The sequence below is a fragment of the Chaetodon trifascialis genome, chromosome 5 (assembly GCF_039877785.1).
Source record: "Chaetodon trifascialis isolate fChaTrf1 chromosome 5, fChaTrf1.hap1, whole genome shotgun sequence".
NCBI classification, from domain to species: Eukaryota; Metazoa; Chordata; class Actinopteri; order Chaetodontiformes; family Chaetodontidae; genus Chaetodon; species Chaetodon trifascialis.
The window spans coordinates 21,392,439-21,410,177 of NC_092060.1; the positions used below are offsets into that span (position 1 = coordinate 21,392,439).

The window sequence follows — 17,739 nt, forward strand, 5'->3', positions numbered from 1 at the left end:
AATAATGAGCCGGTCTGTTAGTTTCCTGGTTAAAGTGTAGCCGAAATGGGTGTGTGTCCATGGACTCCACTGCCCCCTCTTCCCACCCCCACGGCTCAAAGCCCAGACACCTGGTATGCCCCAGAGGTCCCAACCAACAATGGACACTTGTGCAAAGAGACAGATACGCCTTTATTCATGTCCCTTTACTGCACCTTTTCTCTATCCTGGTCCTCCTTTAATCAGGTCATGACTGGAAAAATGTGGTCTTAATTGATCAACATTGCTTTTTTTTTAATACCGCTTAGTCCACATATGCATGTTTAAGGAGGCAGCACTTAGTATTTTGTTTTTATTTGCTGTTTTTCTCTTGAGTGTTTATAGTGTGAGAGTTTTGTGATGCATCTCAGTCACTGCTCGTCCAGTCAACAGTGCACATGTTCCAGCAGTTGTGGTTTGGTGTTTAGGGCAGCATACACTCTGATAATAAGCAGTATGGCAATAAGAACTTGTTAAACAAGTTGTGCATACATTCAATTTCACTAATCTTTTAACTCCAGAAAACGTGGAATGCACTTCTTCTATCCCTGCTGGGCCGAAACAGTGCCGCTAAGACAAACACTTGATTAAAGTTTCTTGTCTTTGTTTCAGTGTGGTTTGGACATGTAATACATTTAGAAACCATTCCTCAAACAGCCAAAGCAGCTGCATTGGCTGCCTGGCACAGACATGTAAAAAGAAATGATCTCAGTCATGTTTGAAGTGTAGTCTGCTGCCATCTGCTGGTGGTCAGCTGGCTCTGTCTTGCACCTGAAGGGACTTTTTCATTAACAAACGCTGAGCCTGTGACCTAAAAATCTTCAGTTTTGTTTGATGGTTTCCAATTGAGACATGCCCCTGCCTCTCATGCTGCATATTTTTTCCTAACTCTTTGGTATAAACAAATTGACAGCTGTCACTTAAGGCCACTAGAACCAGAAAACATCAAAATGAGAGTTTTGGAGGACCGATGATTTAGTCTCCATGTCCCTACCGTTGACACGAACCACGCGCCAGACAAGCACTCAACACTGTCTGTGTTTGAGGAGCTCTTAGGTATGTTGGGCTCCTCAGCTGGTCCTCAATAGTTTGGTTCAGACTCCAGTAATTCCCCCTGTGCCCTCACTGCTTCCTGCGTCAGGCCTGAAATGAGACAGCAGGGTTAGCAGAAGCCCAAATTCCCAAAGCACATTCAGGACATGATGAAGGGGGTGCTTGCCTGCAATCTATGATTGATCCATTAACATTCATTTGGGTTTATATAATTTCTGAGCATAAGATTAACTTCTCATGAGAAGTAGGCCAAATCAAACAGCTGGTTCCTGTCTTCTTCAGCGGGTCCCTGTGGACCACTGTAACACCACAGAAGTGAGCTCTCCTCCATGCTATGTGCCTCCACATTAGCTGAAAATGAGTATGAATCTACAATATTTTACAAGGCAATAAAAATAAGTGACCAAATCCAGGTATAACATTAATCTTATGTCATCTGGGGTTTTTATATTGCATTTATGATGTGTAGTGGAGCAATTAATGGTGTTTTTATTGCATATACACATACGTATGTGCAAAGGTCATCAGTTTCCCTGCCTCCCACTGATAACTCCAGAGTTACAACATCTCATCCCTTCCTCTGTACGTGTGTGTGTGTCCTCTTTCTGTTAAGCTGGACGACCCGTCAGTATTCCCCGCAGTGATTGTGGAGCAGGTGCCTGCAGCCGATCTGCTGCAGGTCTACTCAGGCCTGGAGTCTGATGAGGTGACCAACGGCATCATGGTGGACACCACTCTCCACGTGGTGGAGGAATCTTCCATGTTGGTGGGAGGGGTGGACCTCTCAGGTAAAGACCTTTTAACGGTGCACATTAAAGACACTAGTGTCTAAGTCCAGATCACAGCAGTTAGCAAACCTGTGGAAGATCACGCAAAGCAGGAACAACACAGTCTACACATTCTCTCTCAGTCTCTGCTGAGATTCACAGCTGAGTATTATTTAATTGTTAATGAAACCAATGTGAATCTCACCATCTGTGCAGTGCTTTTATTAATTTATTCCTTTTTATTCGGTTAGTAATTGGCACACATCCATCCGTCATCTGTTTCTGAAATTCCTTAGCCTGTACTTTACCTGCTCAAGAACCCTATTTCTTTTTATTCAATTTTTATTTGTGTACCAAGTAACAAACATCGCTTGTGCAAGTTTAGAGGCCTGGTATTCATGCAAGCCATTCAGCTGTATGCGACAAAGTACCCAAATACAATATACAAAGTATTTCCCTTCAATGATGTCAAACTGATGGATTTGTTGTCGTCTTTTGGACAGAAACAACAGTCTCAGGCGCGGAGGACAGCATGGAGACAAACGAAGCTGCAGCAGCTCTTCTTAACATGGAGTCTCCAAACAACATTTTGGATGAGAAGCGTTTGAGTAAGCTATTTTGCATATTCTCCAATTTCAAAAGTGGTGACGAACATTTCAACTTGGATGCGAAATTGTTCATGTTTTGAGGATGAGACACATTCTCTGTGGTCTGTTCATGGCTTGTCTGTGTTTCTTGTTTATATATAGTTAACGCCTATGGCACTCTGCTGGAGTCAGACTTGACATACGCCCCTCTGAGGCCTGACCAGATGGACAATGGCACCCTTGACATGTCCCTAGACGAGGACACCTCATCTATGGATGAGATACCCCAAAAGTGTCCCTTAAAACCACAGAAAAAGAACAAAGGTAATACTGCTGTCCTCCTCCTTGTTAGACCACAGGAATTATCTCTTGTGCTAAAATTTCTGTGTTGTAGATAATTGGATGATTTCACTGTGACCTCTCGCCTTATAACACACTACCCCTCAATTTGAATCATAGTGCGGAAGCCGCGGGCGGTGCGACCCTGCTCCCCAATCACCACCCCTAACCTGCCACTCAAGAAGAAGAGCAAAGAGGGCAAAGGTAAGCCTCACTAACTAGTGCGCTTCTCTGTAATGAGCCAATAAAAATCAAGGTCTCTCCTTCTCTTGTGTGCGCTCTGTTTCCTCCTGTGGAGTGTGCAAACAGCAGTCCTCAACCCCTGCAGTCCGGCGGGGTTGAATCTGGGCGAGTTAATGGATGAGGGGATTTCAGAGTGCTGTGTTTCACAGGGAAGCAGAAGTGATTGCAGGCTGGAGGGCACATTGATGGTCCACCGATAGAAGCAGACTAGTGCTGCCTGATGTGAACCCTCATTGCACATACAGTGTGACACAAGGAGGAGGGGGCTGGGGACGGCAGGTTCAGCCGCACACATATACATCACCCTGTCATGGTGTCTGGGATTCAAGTGACTACTGGGAGCGTTGCTGTTTTTAACCACTTCTGGCCAAAGCATCTCACAAATTGGAGTAGTCTACTCCCAGGCTTGGTATAATTAATTCCCTTCGAAGGCACACACACAACTGACACAATAGTGGTTATAAAAAACAAGCAGTTCCTCTTGTAACCCCACAGCTGCCGTGTAAATATTTATAAGTAAAACCATAAATGACTAGACTTATTATAGATATCTCTATCACACCTCCAAGGCCCCACTGTCAATGTCTGACATGCTTGAATGTTAAAAACATGACTAAATCTGCCCCCCCCCCCCAATTTGCAGGCAACACGATCTACCTGTGGGAGTTCCTTCTGGCTTTACTGCAAGATAAAAACACCTGTCCCAAATACATCAAGTGGACACAGCGGGAGAAAGGCATCTTTAAGCTGGTGGACTCAAAGGCTGTTTCAAAGCTGTGGGGCAAACACAAGAACAAGCCTGACATGAACTACGAGACCATGGGCAGAGCTCTCAGGTAAGGCGAACATGCAAATGAGCGCCATTTTCCAAAGCTTCATTGTCATGCACATTAGCTCCCATTTAGCTCTGAACCCCGGAGACATGATTCTCACAGATATGTTCATAATAACACACTGGAAGGACAGTTTAAAATTTTACGAGGCTGTTAAATGTGAATGATGATACAGTCTATTATGTGATAAACACCTCTGCTCTCTCCTCTAGGTACTACTATCAGAGAGGGATCCTGGCTAAAGTGGAGGGGCAGCGGCTTGTCTATCAGTTTAAGGAGATGCCAGCTGATCTGGTGGTGATTGATGATGAAGACACGGGCTCCGATGCCAACGGCAGCTACGGGAATCAGAGATCTACCAATGGGCGGTCTGTAGTCCGTGGAGGGACCAAAGGGCAAGGGAGGGCTCATGGTCAACACCAAGTCTCAGTGAAGCAGATGAAGAAGGAGCCTAATGATGACTGTCTGTACCAAGAAGCCAATGGCGGGCAGGCTGAGCAGCTCCTTCAGTCTGTCCATATGCTGCAGACCAGCCAAGGGTCGCTTGTCCAAGACCCGACACAAGCTATGAGGTAGGAGAGGCACGAGGACACACTCTTTAAATTACACACACTTTCACCAAAGAGCACCACACTGTGAGTCATCCAGAGGTTTTTTGAGGGGGACTGTCAGCTAAATGAAGGATGAGTTCATTTCATTTCATTTGAATGTAGCACAGTTGTAACACAACATGTCTGATCAGAGGACTCGTGATTTGTCAAACTAGAGCTGGACGGATGAGTCAGCTGGGGTAATATCAGCTTATTCTGGACACACTGATAGTATTACATTTCTGATGACATGAAATAACATAAAATTGCAGCACAGGAAGGTCAGATATATCTTTGAGATGATTAGAAACAATGCCCTGACAACAGAAAACAGGTTTAGTTTTATTGTAAAATGTCCTTTTCAGAATCTTTCTCACAGTTCTCTTTTGGGAAAAACACCCATTTTCTTTCTTGCTGAGAATTACATGAGAAGATTATTATCCATCTCATATCTGCACGCTAAATATGAAGCTGCAGCCAGCAACCAGTTAGCTTAGCTTAGCTTAGCATAAAGACTGCATACAGGGGGAAACAGCTAGCATTGCTCTGGTGGTTGTTTGGCAACTTCACAGTGAAGAAAAATGTTGTTTTTCCACTTAAGGTTTTGTACAAATGAAACAAGCAAGATGTAATGTGTTAATCATTGAGCTTTGGAGGTGCTCGTATGCAGATTTTGTTACTTTTGGACAGAGCCAGGCTAGCTGTTTCTGCCTGCTAAGCTAAGGTAAGCACCTGCTGGCTGTAGCCTTGCGTGCTGTACATTGAACTGGCAGTCAAACTCTTGGCAAGGAAGCAAATAAGCTTATTTCTGTGAGGGGTCCTTATCAAGAAAGGTATCTAAAGAAAAAATAAATCATATCTTAGCTGATATATTGTTACTGCATTTTTCTAGCTATGACAGCAATATCAAAAAATCTTTTCTGGTGAATTTTTGAAGTGTAAAGCTTATTTATTCACACAAAATGACTTGAATGTGGTGGTCATGCACACACAGACGTGCACAGAAATGAACTTGTCCTTGAAATTCACATAGTATGACTGACTCAGCCCTTGACAATCTTTTATTAATGGCTGCGACTAGTGAGAGACTTCAACCTTGTATCTACGAAAAGACAGCTTTTCAGAAATTGAGATAAACTGATTACACTTTTGATGTGGAGGTTTCAAAACCTGTCTCATATAATCCAATCTAATCCAGTAGTGCTGCAGTATGTACCGCCTTTGTCAAGCTTATAATGTTATTTTTTTCTTGACTTCAGAGCGGTGTTGAGCTAACTCTTTGGTACACTTTGTTATGATTATACTGTAGAGGTTATTGTGTCCACTGCCTGTGTAGTCAATATATTTTCAGTCACCTGTTAAACATCGTCTGCAGTCAGGAATCAGCGAGAATAATAATGTCTGCAGTACAGCTGACATTTGTTATATCAATAGGGGCATTTAATGCAGCATTTTAAGATTTTAGCTGTATGCTGGGTAACTTTCTCAATAGAAGCCCATTAAAGAAATAATCCTTGTCTATATTTGCAAAGATACAAACTGAATATTCAATTACAACAGCTGCATCAGAGGAGATGAAGAATCGTGAGTATATGTTCAGTTCATTTTGTCTTTCCAGGACTATCTCTGCTCCTGCATCAGTTCCCATGGTCCTGACATCTCCCGGCTCCCTTCAGTCTGTTCCCCTCACCACTGTTTTGGCTAACGGGGACTCCAGCCACTGCTCCCCTCCTCGGGTCATTCTCCATGCTATGCCCTCCACCACAGCGGGTGCTAAAGATGTGCTCACCCTCCAGACGGCCTCTCTAGCGAGTGGAGTCAGCAGTCTGCAGGATGGCCTCCCTCAGCAGCTCCTGGTTACCAGTCTGGGCTCCTCTTCTGTCTCCTCCTCCTCATCCTGCACTTCCCCTCCAGGACTAATTAGTTCCACAGCTTCCAACCTCAATGGTCTCCCTCGTCTGGTCACCATCAACACAACCTGCGGGCAGACCATGGTCGCGCAGCAGCCCGGCACGGTAATCGCCACCGTGCTGAAATCCGGCGACCTCTCGGGGCTGCAGGTCAAAGAGGAGCTGCTGGACCCCAGCTACTTCCAGTCAATGGTCAACGGTGATCCTTCATTGGCGGCAAACACGTTTGAGAAAGAAGAGATTGAGATAGGGGAAGCAGAATTGCAGTATAGGACTGTGATCATTGATACCAGTCAAAACCAGGGCCACGAGGCTGCGAGTGAAACTATAATTAATGGACATTCCTCCCAGAGCAGCAGCCCAAGTGAAGGCCTGACCCCTGTGGAGGAGCTGGAAGTGCGTGGGGAGATGTCCCTGCAGCCTGAGCAGGGCATCAAAGGCCTGCAGGAGCTGCCAATGTCTGTCCAATTGCCTGCAAACTTTATCCAGATAAAGGCAGAGTCTGCAGAGGCTTAGGTCTGCAGGACTCCTCCTCACAAGCTGAACCAAAAACAACCACTGATTCCATTTTTGACCACAGACCTTTCCTTTCCTACCACAGTGATCTGATCAGAGATTGGAGCGAGGGATCTTGCGAGTTGCTCTTGAAGGTTGGTCAGTTCAGCCTCAGGATTTATTGTTTACTCACATGTTTTGTGACCATGTGCCTAATTTTAAAAATCAAGGGAGTGTTTAGTTTTTCTAAGAAGTCACTTTTCAGATTTGGGATTTTTTTTCCCCCAAAGACAACAACCCTAACACACACAGATACAGATAAAAAGGAAAACACACACACATACACAAAACAAGCTTCCCCTCAAGGAGAACAGCCATTGGATAAACCAGGGATCCCTGTCTACCAAATGTGCCAGTTAGTAATTTTCTTACCTTACATCTCATTGGACTATCTTTAAAGAGGAGAATGCAACAAACTGAAACTGGGGACTGAATGCCAAATGGTGCAATGAAATCAGACTTTTGAGAACACGCCGAGGGTGTGCGTGCACACACACACACACGTGTGTGTGTATGTGTTTTTAAACCACATACAAGCCTCCGTTCCCATGGATGAGGGATGGGTGCTGTGTTACAGCGTCCAGGTTGAAAAACACATCTCAGAGTTGAATTGAAGAGTGCCTTACAGGAAGTTCAAACAGCTCAAGACTCTTCCTTTGAAACGTCTGGGACAAAGATGACACATGGACTAAATGGCTTTTCAGACTTTCAGACATCTAAGGACTTATTACTCATTTATTTTCATATAAACAAAAAAGTTATGCATTCACTCTCTATTACTCCTGGCCTTAAAACACTGTGTTACTATGGAAATGGGCATTTTCTGTCCACCAAGGACAGTCCAACATCAGAACTGTTTGTATAGAGCTGCAGACCGGAGGCACAGCAAGATAGGGAGGCACGAATGGAGAGAAAGAATACGCAGGATAAAACAGATTTTATCAGCCTCTGCTTCAGAGGCTCAGAGGTTTAAATCCTGTTTATATGAAATGGAATTATATATATACGTATAATATACAATTGAGATTCAATTTTAAGGCCATAGCGAATTTATTTATTTTGTGAATTTCTAAATTCTGTATAAAAAAGGCACATTTGTCTTCTATTTACATGTGTAAACATGAGGGAAAATACAAAGAATATGAACGTTAATACGAGAAAGCTTATTTAGTAGTGTTTTTTAAAACCAACATTTTTCATTTGTATAGCCTTCCATATAATCAGCTTTCGTATTAGTTCAGTCAGTTTTGGACTCGAGTGCTCAGTGCAGCATCATTATTCCACTGTTATATTCTCTTAATGTAGATATGCCCTGTTGTGTGTCTGATTTAAATATGTACTGAATGTGCTTTGGTTCCTTCTTTTCAACAGACGTACCTCTTTACCTTTTTCAACAGTTAAGCAGTAGGGACTATGCATTCAAAAATATATTTTCTGTGTACTGCATTAAGTCTCAGATGTATCAGTCAGTATGTCTTTGAAATCATATCTCAAGTTTCTTTCGTCATTTGGTACAAAGACGTACCTGCGCTGTTTTCCTGTCTTCCCTCCTTGTCTCCTCTGGCCTTATGTCCTCTCCCCTCATGCCGCCTCCTCTCCCCTTGTTTCGTCTCCTCTCTCCTTCTTCCTCTCGTCTCATTTCCTCTCGTCTCCTTCTTCCTCTCCTGCTCTCGGGTCAGTCGAGTCTGTGCCTTCTTTTTTTGCTGCCCCACTTTGTTAAGGACCTCTCAGGCCAGCCATGTGAATGGCCCCCTCGGTCCTGCCGGGGATGAAGCCATATTGATCCTGAGCGGTATCTCAGCTAAATTGGTTGTATTTTCCAAACCGGACTGTGGCTGCAGAGTGAGGACATTCAGGCATGCTGACCTCCATCCGCACTAGCACGTAAGGACAGGAGTTAAACGCTGCTTTACAACTCCACATCAGCCGAACGGCTCTGGGTCTGCAAAGACACTCTGAATGTATACTTATTGTTTAAGTACATGCTTATGCAAATTTTGTGACAATCAATAATTACACTGGGTTACATTTGCATCAAAATTTGTCAGTCTTTAAGTGGGGATTTGCTGCTTTTTTCCTTTTTTTTTTTGCGTTGTATATATTCCCGTATCTGCCCTGCGTTTTCCTTAAAGCACTGTTGTCTGTGAGATGTTGAGGTATGTCCACTGCTTATGTTTTGTTGCTTGTCTTGTCTTGGGTTGTCAATTTGCCTCTTTTATGCTGAATATAGAATAGATTTTTAAGAAAAAGTCAATGTACTAATTAAAAACAAAATCTTCTTCACTGAACATCCTCTTTGTTTTTTTTTGTTTTTTTTTTTTTGTCAGACGGAGTGGTCTTGAAATCGTGTGAGGCGCAGATAAAATGTCACACAATTTTTGAAAAACAAAATTATACTCGGAAACAAATAGCTCAGCTCGCGAGGGGGTTACTAAGTCAATTAATTTCTACTGTCGAGATAATGAAAATGAAGTATTTCTTCACTGAAACCTCCAAGTCGTATTATTGGGCTGGTGTAGCTTTGAGGGACATTCGACCACATGGCATTTGAAGAGAAAGAAAAAGCTACTGTAAGAAACTGGATTGGGGCCATTAGCAGGCCAGAGACTGATTGGACTGTACTTAAGAGCAGTGCTTTTCCAGTTGCTGTGGGTGGATGAATACATTAGCATGTGACATGCCCAGAGCTGAAGACAGCAGAGTCTGTCACCACAGCTTGCAGAGTGAAAAGTGTGTGTGTATGTGTGCTACACTGAATTGGACTGATTCTGTTAGAGCATGTGTTATGTTGATGCATTTGCGTGTGTGTGTGTGAGTGAGTGAGGGGGGGTTGCATTGGCTTGGATTGACTGTGTGTGTGTGTGTGTGTGTGTGTGTGTGTGTGTGTGTTCAGGGTCGGGGGGGGGAGGGTGGTGGTGGTGTTGAGGAAGCTGTCTGGCAGCAGGACTTGCCTACTGTGCCTAGCTCTGTCTACACCCACATGCACAGCTGTGTACCACACAATCCAATCTTGCCATAGGGTTAACACAAACACACACACACACACACAACACACACTCACACGCATACAGAAAAACAAGGAACCAGAGGTTCAGCCACAGCCACCACTTCAACCTTCTTCACACCAGAAAACATCTTCCTGAGCCTTTTGCAGATGGGAAAATAGTTTGAAATGAGTCTCAAATTATTGAATGAGCTCCACATTCAGCAACAAACAGCCGTCCATTACATCTAAACGGACACTTTGCTTTTCTGCTCAGTGGTTCATCGATCGCCTGCCATATGGTAAGCAGAGGTTGTTATGGATTACTAAAATAATGAAAGGCTACTAGCAGCCGTTACGTCTGTGCTATTCCTTTGGTTGGTGAGTCAGAGACCCTGAAGATGGAGCGAGAGTCAGGTCCTGGGAGAGGAGGACTATTTCTGTGTCGCCTGCAGCCACTGACACAGTGCGAGTGTTTACTGCTGTGCCATGCTGCCTCTCACAGTGGGAGCAGTTGAAGGATGACGGCTGACATTATTGTGCCTCCAGCCTGTAGCAGGAACAGTACAGGGAGAGCTTATTTAACCATCAGGTCACCAGACTGACTGCAACGCTACAGAGAAAAGGACTTGATGACTGCAGTCTCACAGCCTTTGCAGCTGCATTCGGTCTGTTAACTTGATAACCTGCAGCCAAAGTTAGATTTAAACAGACCACTTTAGAATTTGAAGGTTTTCTCATAGAAGCAAGAGTAAATGTATTTAAGGACAGAAGGTGAAGCATGATTTTGAAATGTAGAAAAAAAGACATGAAAATTGTGTCTGGTTTGATATTGCAGCAGTACACCCCTCTCTCCACAAGATGGCACTGGTAATACACACGTCCTCAGCAGAGCCCGAGCCTCCGTCTGGGTTGGAGAAGTATTCCTTCAGGTTACTAATCTAAATACAGACACTCCTCATACATTGGTTTTCACTCTCCTTCGCCCCAGAATAGCAACTCATGGATCTAAATGAACGAACGATTATTTGAAATGAAAATAAGCAGCTGGGAGTGAAGTTTCCCTGCATTTTTGATAAGTAACAAAAGGAATTAATTCACATGTGAGCCTCGACGATAGTGGCCATTCCTCAGGCCAGGCAGGCAGAATCCTTTGAACTGTGCTAACCTGCTAGATGCTTCGTATCTCTGTTTATTCTGCAGAGTAGTCGATCTTGTTTCCTCTCCTCATCAAAACAGTGATAAACAAGTGCTGGAGGGGGGCTTTCCTAGACAGTGCGTAAAGTGCATGCGAACAATTGTGCAGAGCTTCATTTGAGATGATGTAGTCTTTCACTCAGGTCTACGAAGGAGGAGTTCAATGCCACAGACTCACAGATTTGCCTTATATCTAGTGTAGACAGTATTGAACCACATTCCTACATGTTAGGAATGTAAATTAACCGTTATTTGCATCAATGCAGGTGTATTAAAAACCCCTGGAGTATTAGTCAAAGATCATTTGATTTGGAGTAGTTGAAATTTTCAGAGGAAAAACACTCTTTTTCAAGCTAATCTTGACCAACTCTGTCTTGTTTTTCTGTCCTCGGAACATATTTGCAGCCGTCTTTAAATGCAATCATTTAAAGATGGCTGAGCCACATTCATTCAGTTACTATCACATTATTTACATTTTGAAACACTGTATATTTGAAAAGGAAACCACGACCGCTGAATGCAAACAGCTTCAAAAGCTGTAGATATTTGCTATAGATTAGGAAGCCTCAAGATGCGTTCAATGACCCATGGAGATTTGTGTCTTGTGAATGCTATTTTGCATGCAACAACTGGACTGTGATCTGTTTTCTGCATGTCATGTAGGCACAAGTGCAGTATCACCACCATCCGGTGCCTTTTTGGGTCTCCTCCATGACGATTTTTAATTGTGAGACGTTTGCACTTTAAAGTTTGACTTTCATGGTTAATATTGGACTTTTGTCCCAACAGGCACGAGGAGCTCTCAGGGAGCCAGCTGTAATATCTGTATCAGCCTCTCCAGTCAGGGTGAGCCATCCCATTCAGAACGACTCTCAGGGCTTCCATGGCAATTTACTCTCACGACTACACAAAAGAGTCCTCAGAGTCCTCGGAGACCTCGCCAGATAGACAACTAACAGCATCTTACGAAAAATAACACTTTACTCTATTTCCCAGCAACAACAGCAGCAACACCAGCATGCTGAAAGCATCCGTTTTAATAAACACTCGACTATTTGATGTGATAAGCGAGAAATAGTGAGAAATGAATTATATAAAAACTGATTTTATGAACTTTTCAGAAACGCCTCGGGGGCTTTGTGCTACACTTGTCAGTCTATTTGAAGTATGTTTGCAATTATTGCATTTGTTAACTCATGCCACTATTTTTTACTTGACATGTTGCTTTGGGCTATTGACATTATTGATTTAAAAATAACAATATGGTTGCAGTGTGAACTCCATTTATGAGCATATCCATAAAGCATTTACATACAGTAATATGTTTCTCCCTCTTTTTCATGAAATCCATTTGACTGCCAAATATTATTGATATCACTGACATTATTATCACACTGAGCCAACACGAGTCAACATCAAGATTTACTAAGGAGGCAAAACAATGCATTATTATGCATCAGATACACAAGAGAGCCTCAGGTTATAAAATGCAAACAATAAAAGCATACATGTTTTTCTTGTCAAGACACTTTTAATTTGACGCTAAATGTTTTTGCTAATGAGCAGTGGGACTGATGGAGAGGAGAGACGAAGGTCTGTCTATTCTATGGATTGCACGAGTCAGATTCAAACCCACACCACATCAGCTTTAACACGAACACCCTGGGGCGTTAGGTTTCTTTCAAGGAAGTCATATCGTTTCATATCATAGGACAACTGAGATTTTTCATACAATGATTTTTTAATTGGAAAAAGTAAGGAAAGAGAAGGAAACATGCAGAAGGCTTCAAAGCAAAGTATGACAACAAGCGCGCTCCATTTTTGTCTGTTTAACTTTTGAATACCTCACATAGCTTGAATACTCTTGGGCATTTATGCACCTTGTTATTCAGATGACAGAACATCAAATTACAAATGTCTATCTCGCTTGCTTATCCGTTAGTTACAGATGAGAGTTGTTTCAGCTCGACAGATTGAGATGTGGTGTTGCAGATTAAAATTGCCTCGGCGAAGCAGAAACTGTTTGAACAGTAGCACTATTTAAAGCATTCTGTGGCTGCCAACAACAGGGAAAACAATGGAGGATAACAGTAACAGTAACTCCATTGCAAAAGACAGCTGAGATCTGTGCATCTTTCATTATACCTCCTTAGTTTAACGTGATACCAAAAACAGATAAAAGCGTTGTGATACAAGGAGCCAGTCAGCAAATTCTTCAGCAGCTTCTCCTAATCCTATACTGACATGTTAGTATTGTTAATATTATCATCTTTGCTTATTTTGTCTTCATTTGAATATATTGCATATAATGTTATGCTTGTATATGAATATTACATTATGTATCTGGTTTCTTTACATATTATATTTTAGTTTTACATAATTTCTAACATGATTTTGAATGTGAGTGTGTTGAGGAAGTGCTGTGTGACTCAAGCAAGTTTGTCACTGACAGAGCTTAAATGAGGTTTATATCTGCTACTTTTATAAACAGTAATAAGATAACTGATAACAACAAAATGAGACAAAATAGATATATTTAGTTAAATGGCTAATGTGATAGCACCTCTTAGATTATTATATATATATATTGGTACATTGTATGAACAGTTCCATACGTTGTTGTATGTTGAACACGTCTTTTTTGAACCCATAAAGTAAAAAAAAAATAAAATAATGCATGACAAAGTAAGGACACACAGCTGAAGTGTTTTCTAGTGCAGATTAGTTTCTGGTGACACCATCCAAACTAAATTGCACCCATTCAACAGGATCAAACAGCAAGGATACTAAATGGGTAGATAAGTAAAGAAAATGAGACAGCTGTAAACGGCCGATGCCTTTTAAGAAAGAATCAAAACTCCTCAAATGCCATTTAGACTGTTCAGACCGACTAAATCTCAATTGGCCAACTTTCAGATTGGTTAATAATTGTGTGCAATGGACTGCTTTGGTCTCACAAGTGGTCTGGAATATTTATCAAAGGGAGAATTTGCACCTGCAATGACATAAACAGTTTAAATCCCAGACAGCACGTGGCCTCTTCAGATCCTCCCCAGCATTCGGGCGATCCACCAGTTGCACGGCATGACAACCTGACAGATGACCCGGCCTCCTTGGTAGTAGTATGGCCATGGGTTGAAGCCACCCAGGGGCTCATGGTAGCGGCGGCAGAAGCGGTAACCACGACGACAGTGCTGGCAGCAGTAGCCGCGCTCATCCAGACGGTTATCCAGCTCAATTCCAACGTCTCTCTGCAGAGGACACAGGGGTGGGCAGGGTTACAATCACACACATGACAAATGCCAGTCCTCCCAAAGGCAAGGGCAGGAGAGGAGGAAGAAGAGGAGCGGACGGCGTGAATTGATGAGCCTGCTTTGCTTGTAGGTCAGCAGAGTATATGTAAAAACCAAACAAGAGTGAAAAGATCAGAATTGATGTCGGTGGAAATGCAAAGTTGTGCCATGCTTGATGACTGTGACAAAGAGATCAAGATAGCGGTGTGGGTGAGCGAGCTTGATTTAAGCTCCGGGAGCATAAAACATGAAATAATACCCTTGACCTTTCTATTATAGCAGAGGTAGCACAACTGCTGGCTGCACAATAACCCCTCTCTAAATCCAGCATTCACAGCTTCTCTGTCGGCGCTATCTTCAATCAAAGGGACGCTAACGTTGGTAGTTACCAGCATAATTACACTATTTCTTTCATCTCTGACCCCTTAGCTCCCTCGACCGAAGCCCACACTCTGCACCAAAATGGCAGCCCCTCCTCCAATAGAGCATTCAAATTAGAGCTCCCTGCATCTTGGCGCCCTCCCCCTGACCTTGACTTTAAGTGCATGGCACATTCCTAAAGCAATTAGCAGAGTAATGATCGCCTAACAAGGATTCTTTCATTTGCTCTTGCTGGCTGCCTCTGAATTTATAGAGGGGCCAAATGAAACCCAAACGAAAGGTAAATTGGGTAGAATTAATGGCCCCTGGATTTTTCCATTGTGCTGGTTGGTTCATGCCCTCGTAGACTCGCGGGGGCTGAGTGACACGCCTTTGATCAAGAGCAACTCCAAATGGGGTTCGGAGAAGTGCCACTTAACTCACCGTGCAAGTTGAGGCAGCAACTGCCCTCAGTATGCATTTGACCACATTTCAATCTCTTTTAGTAAATGAATCCCCAGAGACAATCCAGCGCTCGTCTCGTTAAACTGCTCGGATCCAGGAGTCGATGACTTCACATTCAAACTGGCATAATCCTTACAACGTGCTTACAATGACTCAGCTACATTCAACAGTGCAGAACAAAACACATCCACTGCCGGGAATAGAAAATGTGTGGGAATTGTTTGAGGACAGGACCCGCAGGAACACACAACTGAGTCCTTGTAGTCCCCTGCCACATTAAGTATGGGAATTGGGGGTTTTCTTGCATCTATAAGTCACTGGGTAGTCAATCACAGTGGTTTTTACACACGGTGTGTTTGTTTTCTTTTCTGCAGCAGCTAGCAGACTACAATCACATAACAATAAATTCCACATAAGCATGACTCATAAAAGAGTACACCATGCATTTGATGTGAGCTATGATAAACTGAGTAAAATTACACACTCGTGAGACACACTTGAAACACATATAAAAGGCTGCGACAGATGATATCTAGTATAGCTGGGTTTGATTTATTACTATGACAAGCGCAGGTAGGCTTTTAATGATTTATTGTTTCAGTCAAGTTTCAGGTCATCAGCTTCCAGGCAACAATCTGTTATGGAAACAACACGAAAGCTGTCAATGGACCAATGATAATCTTATCTGTTCCTCACAGCCCAAACTGGGCTGTTACGAAATCTGGAGCTCCGGCTCGGAAAATGAAGAAAATATTTTATTCAAATGATGCCGCGTTTATCAAAACAAACAGCCAATAGGCAGCATTGTACCTTAAAGACAATTAATCAGAGCTATCCTTTTAAAACGGAGGGTACATATTAATCACTCTGGCTTTGAGTTGCCGTCTCTAGTGGGATGCTGCGGTGATAAGAATGGTTCACCTTGGGAAATCTGAGGCAGTCACTCAAAAACAAGCAGCATTAATGAAGAGTAAAAGCCATTACCCCCTTGCTGCATCTGATTTCATCACACACTCAAGCTCACGTATACACACGCACACCCAGAGACACCTCTGTGCATAATGTGAGGCACTGGATATGAATGAGTCTGCAGAGTAGAAAACTGCGTCAGTCATTCAATAAGATGTAATGAATCAAAGCACGACTCCTCTAATCTCCACACTTGTTGGTGTTATTTCACACACGCTGATCACTGCTCTTCATGAGCTTGAAGCACGTGCCTGAATGTGTTATTAAATCTCATAGCAGAGCACATCACATTCATTCTGGGATCAAAACGGCAGAGATAACATTTCTGTTTCATACCCCGCTTTGTATTCGAAAAGGGTTGTTTTTATACAGAAGCACAGGACAGTGCAACATATGAGAAAGCCTCGCCACTTGTCGCGATCTCAGATTCTCATCTCACTGTGCTCTACAGTCAGGTGGAATGACAATGAAATTGGATGTAATTGAATAAGACGATAGTTGTGTATTTCAGTAAACTCTGCCGGTTTACCAAAGCGATAAGGAGCCTTAGCTTCAGAGCAAAGATTTCTCCAGAGGCACAAACAGCTCCTGCATTCATGGATTTGAATTCCTTCAGCTTTTTCTGCACCTCTGTTATGCATGAACAGCCATCCGAGCCTGACCCTGAATATGGCTCCCAGAGGTTTGCAAGGCTGGTCCAACTTTAACACACCATACAAACACCGCGACACACACACCGAGCATGTTTACACGTGTATGTGTGTGAGGTCAATTCATATCCGAAGCCCATCCTTGCTATATGGGTCAAGGACAGTGGTACCATCCTTTCAGCCTTGTCAGATGGTAGTTATTCAGTTTGAAATTTCCAGGCCCACCTCTGATACACACTGCACTCTGACATGGCAGCTGTGGCAAAGGCCACATTCATAAATCTGTCAGCCTCTGTCACAAGGACTCAAACAATTATTCTGCTTTACAGACATGAGAAGATGCGACGCTGAAATTCAGACTCACATTCAGAAACGCAGATGTGCACGCATGTTTTTCATACGCCAGGCTCGGTGTGTGCGAGCATGATAGATGAAAGGCTGCAGGTAGAAAGAGAAATAGTGTGAGTAACAGACTGTGTGTGTGCTCGGTGGTTTGCTGACTGTGTGCACGTTTACATGAGTTCTGAATGAAGTAAAAAAAAAAAAAAAAGAAAAGGTTTGGCTAACACATGTGGCATCCCACTGGAATGAGCGAGAGTTCAGACTCCCAATTACAGACTGCTGTCTGCCCTCTGCTTGGCCACAAAGGCCTTTGTTATCACCGGACCCACAAACAGAGCCTGGATGTGCTGCTGCTGGAATGGATAGCAGTGGTATGCATAACTCAGCTGATAGAGGCAGAACGTTTCAAAAGGAGAGCCGAGTATTTCATCCCCTGGTATGTTTTAATTGCATAGCGCTGCATCTCCTGCCACAGACGATGAGGAAGGAGACAGAGAAGCTGGGGGGAAATTGAGGAGTTGAGCGGGAGGTGTTTCTGGGACGGGCCTGATAAATGTCAACATTACAGGATGTCTCATTTCTCCA

General features: G+C 43.1%; 2 protein-coding genes across 5 annotated transcripts in view; one reads left to right on the forward strand and one right to left on the reverse strand.

Annotated features, from left to right (window-relative positions):
• Nucleotides 1-7,076, forward strand: part of elf1 (E74-like ETS transcription factor 1) — a 37,261-nt gene extending 30,185 nt beyond the window's left edge. For all 4 annotated transcript variants that reach the window (XM_070963246.1, XM_070963248.1, XM_070963245.1 and 1 more), the window contains 7 exons: nt 1,685-1,859; nt 2,342-2,446; nt 2,588-2,749; nt 2,885-2,968; nt 3,651-3,843; nt 4,053-4,412; nt 6,049-7,076. In XM_070963246.1, the coding sequence (XP_070819347.1) occupies nt 1,685-1,859; nt 2,342-2,446; nt 2,588-2,749; nt 2,885-2,968; nt 3,651-3,843; nt 4,053-4,412; nt 6,049-6,856 (1,887 nt within the window). In that variant the 3' untranslated portion in view covers nt 6,857-7,076. The remainder of the gene's footprint in view (nt 1-1,684; nt 1,860-2,341; nt 2,447-2,587; nt 2,750-2,884; nt 2,969-3,650; nt 3,844-4,052; nt 4,413-6,048) is intronic.
• A 6,778-nt stretch (nt 7,077-13,854) lies between these two features.
• The window catches only part of tnmd (tenomodulin), a 43,827-nt gene continuing 39,942 nt past the window's right edge, over nt 13,855-17,739 (reverse strand). The window contains exon 7 of the mRNA XM_070963006.1: nt 13,855-14,326. Within this exon, the coding sequence (XP_070819107.1) occupies nt 14,117-14,326 (210 nt within the window). The 3' untranslated portion in view covers nt 13,855-14,116. The remainder of the gene's footprint in view (nt 14,327-17,739) is intronic.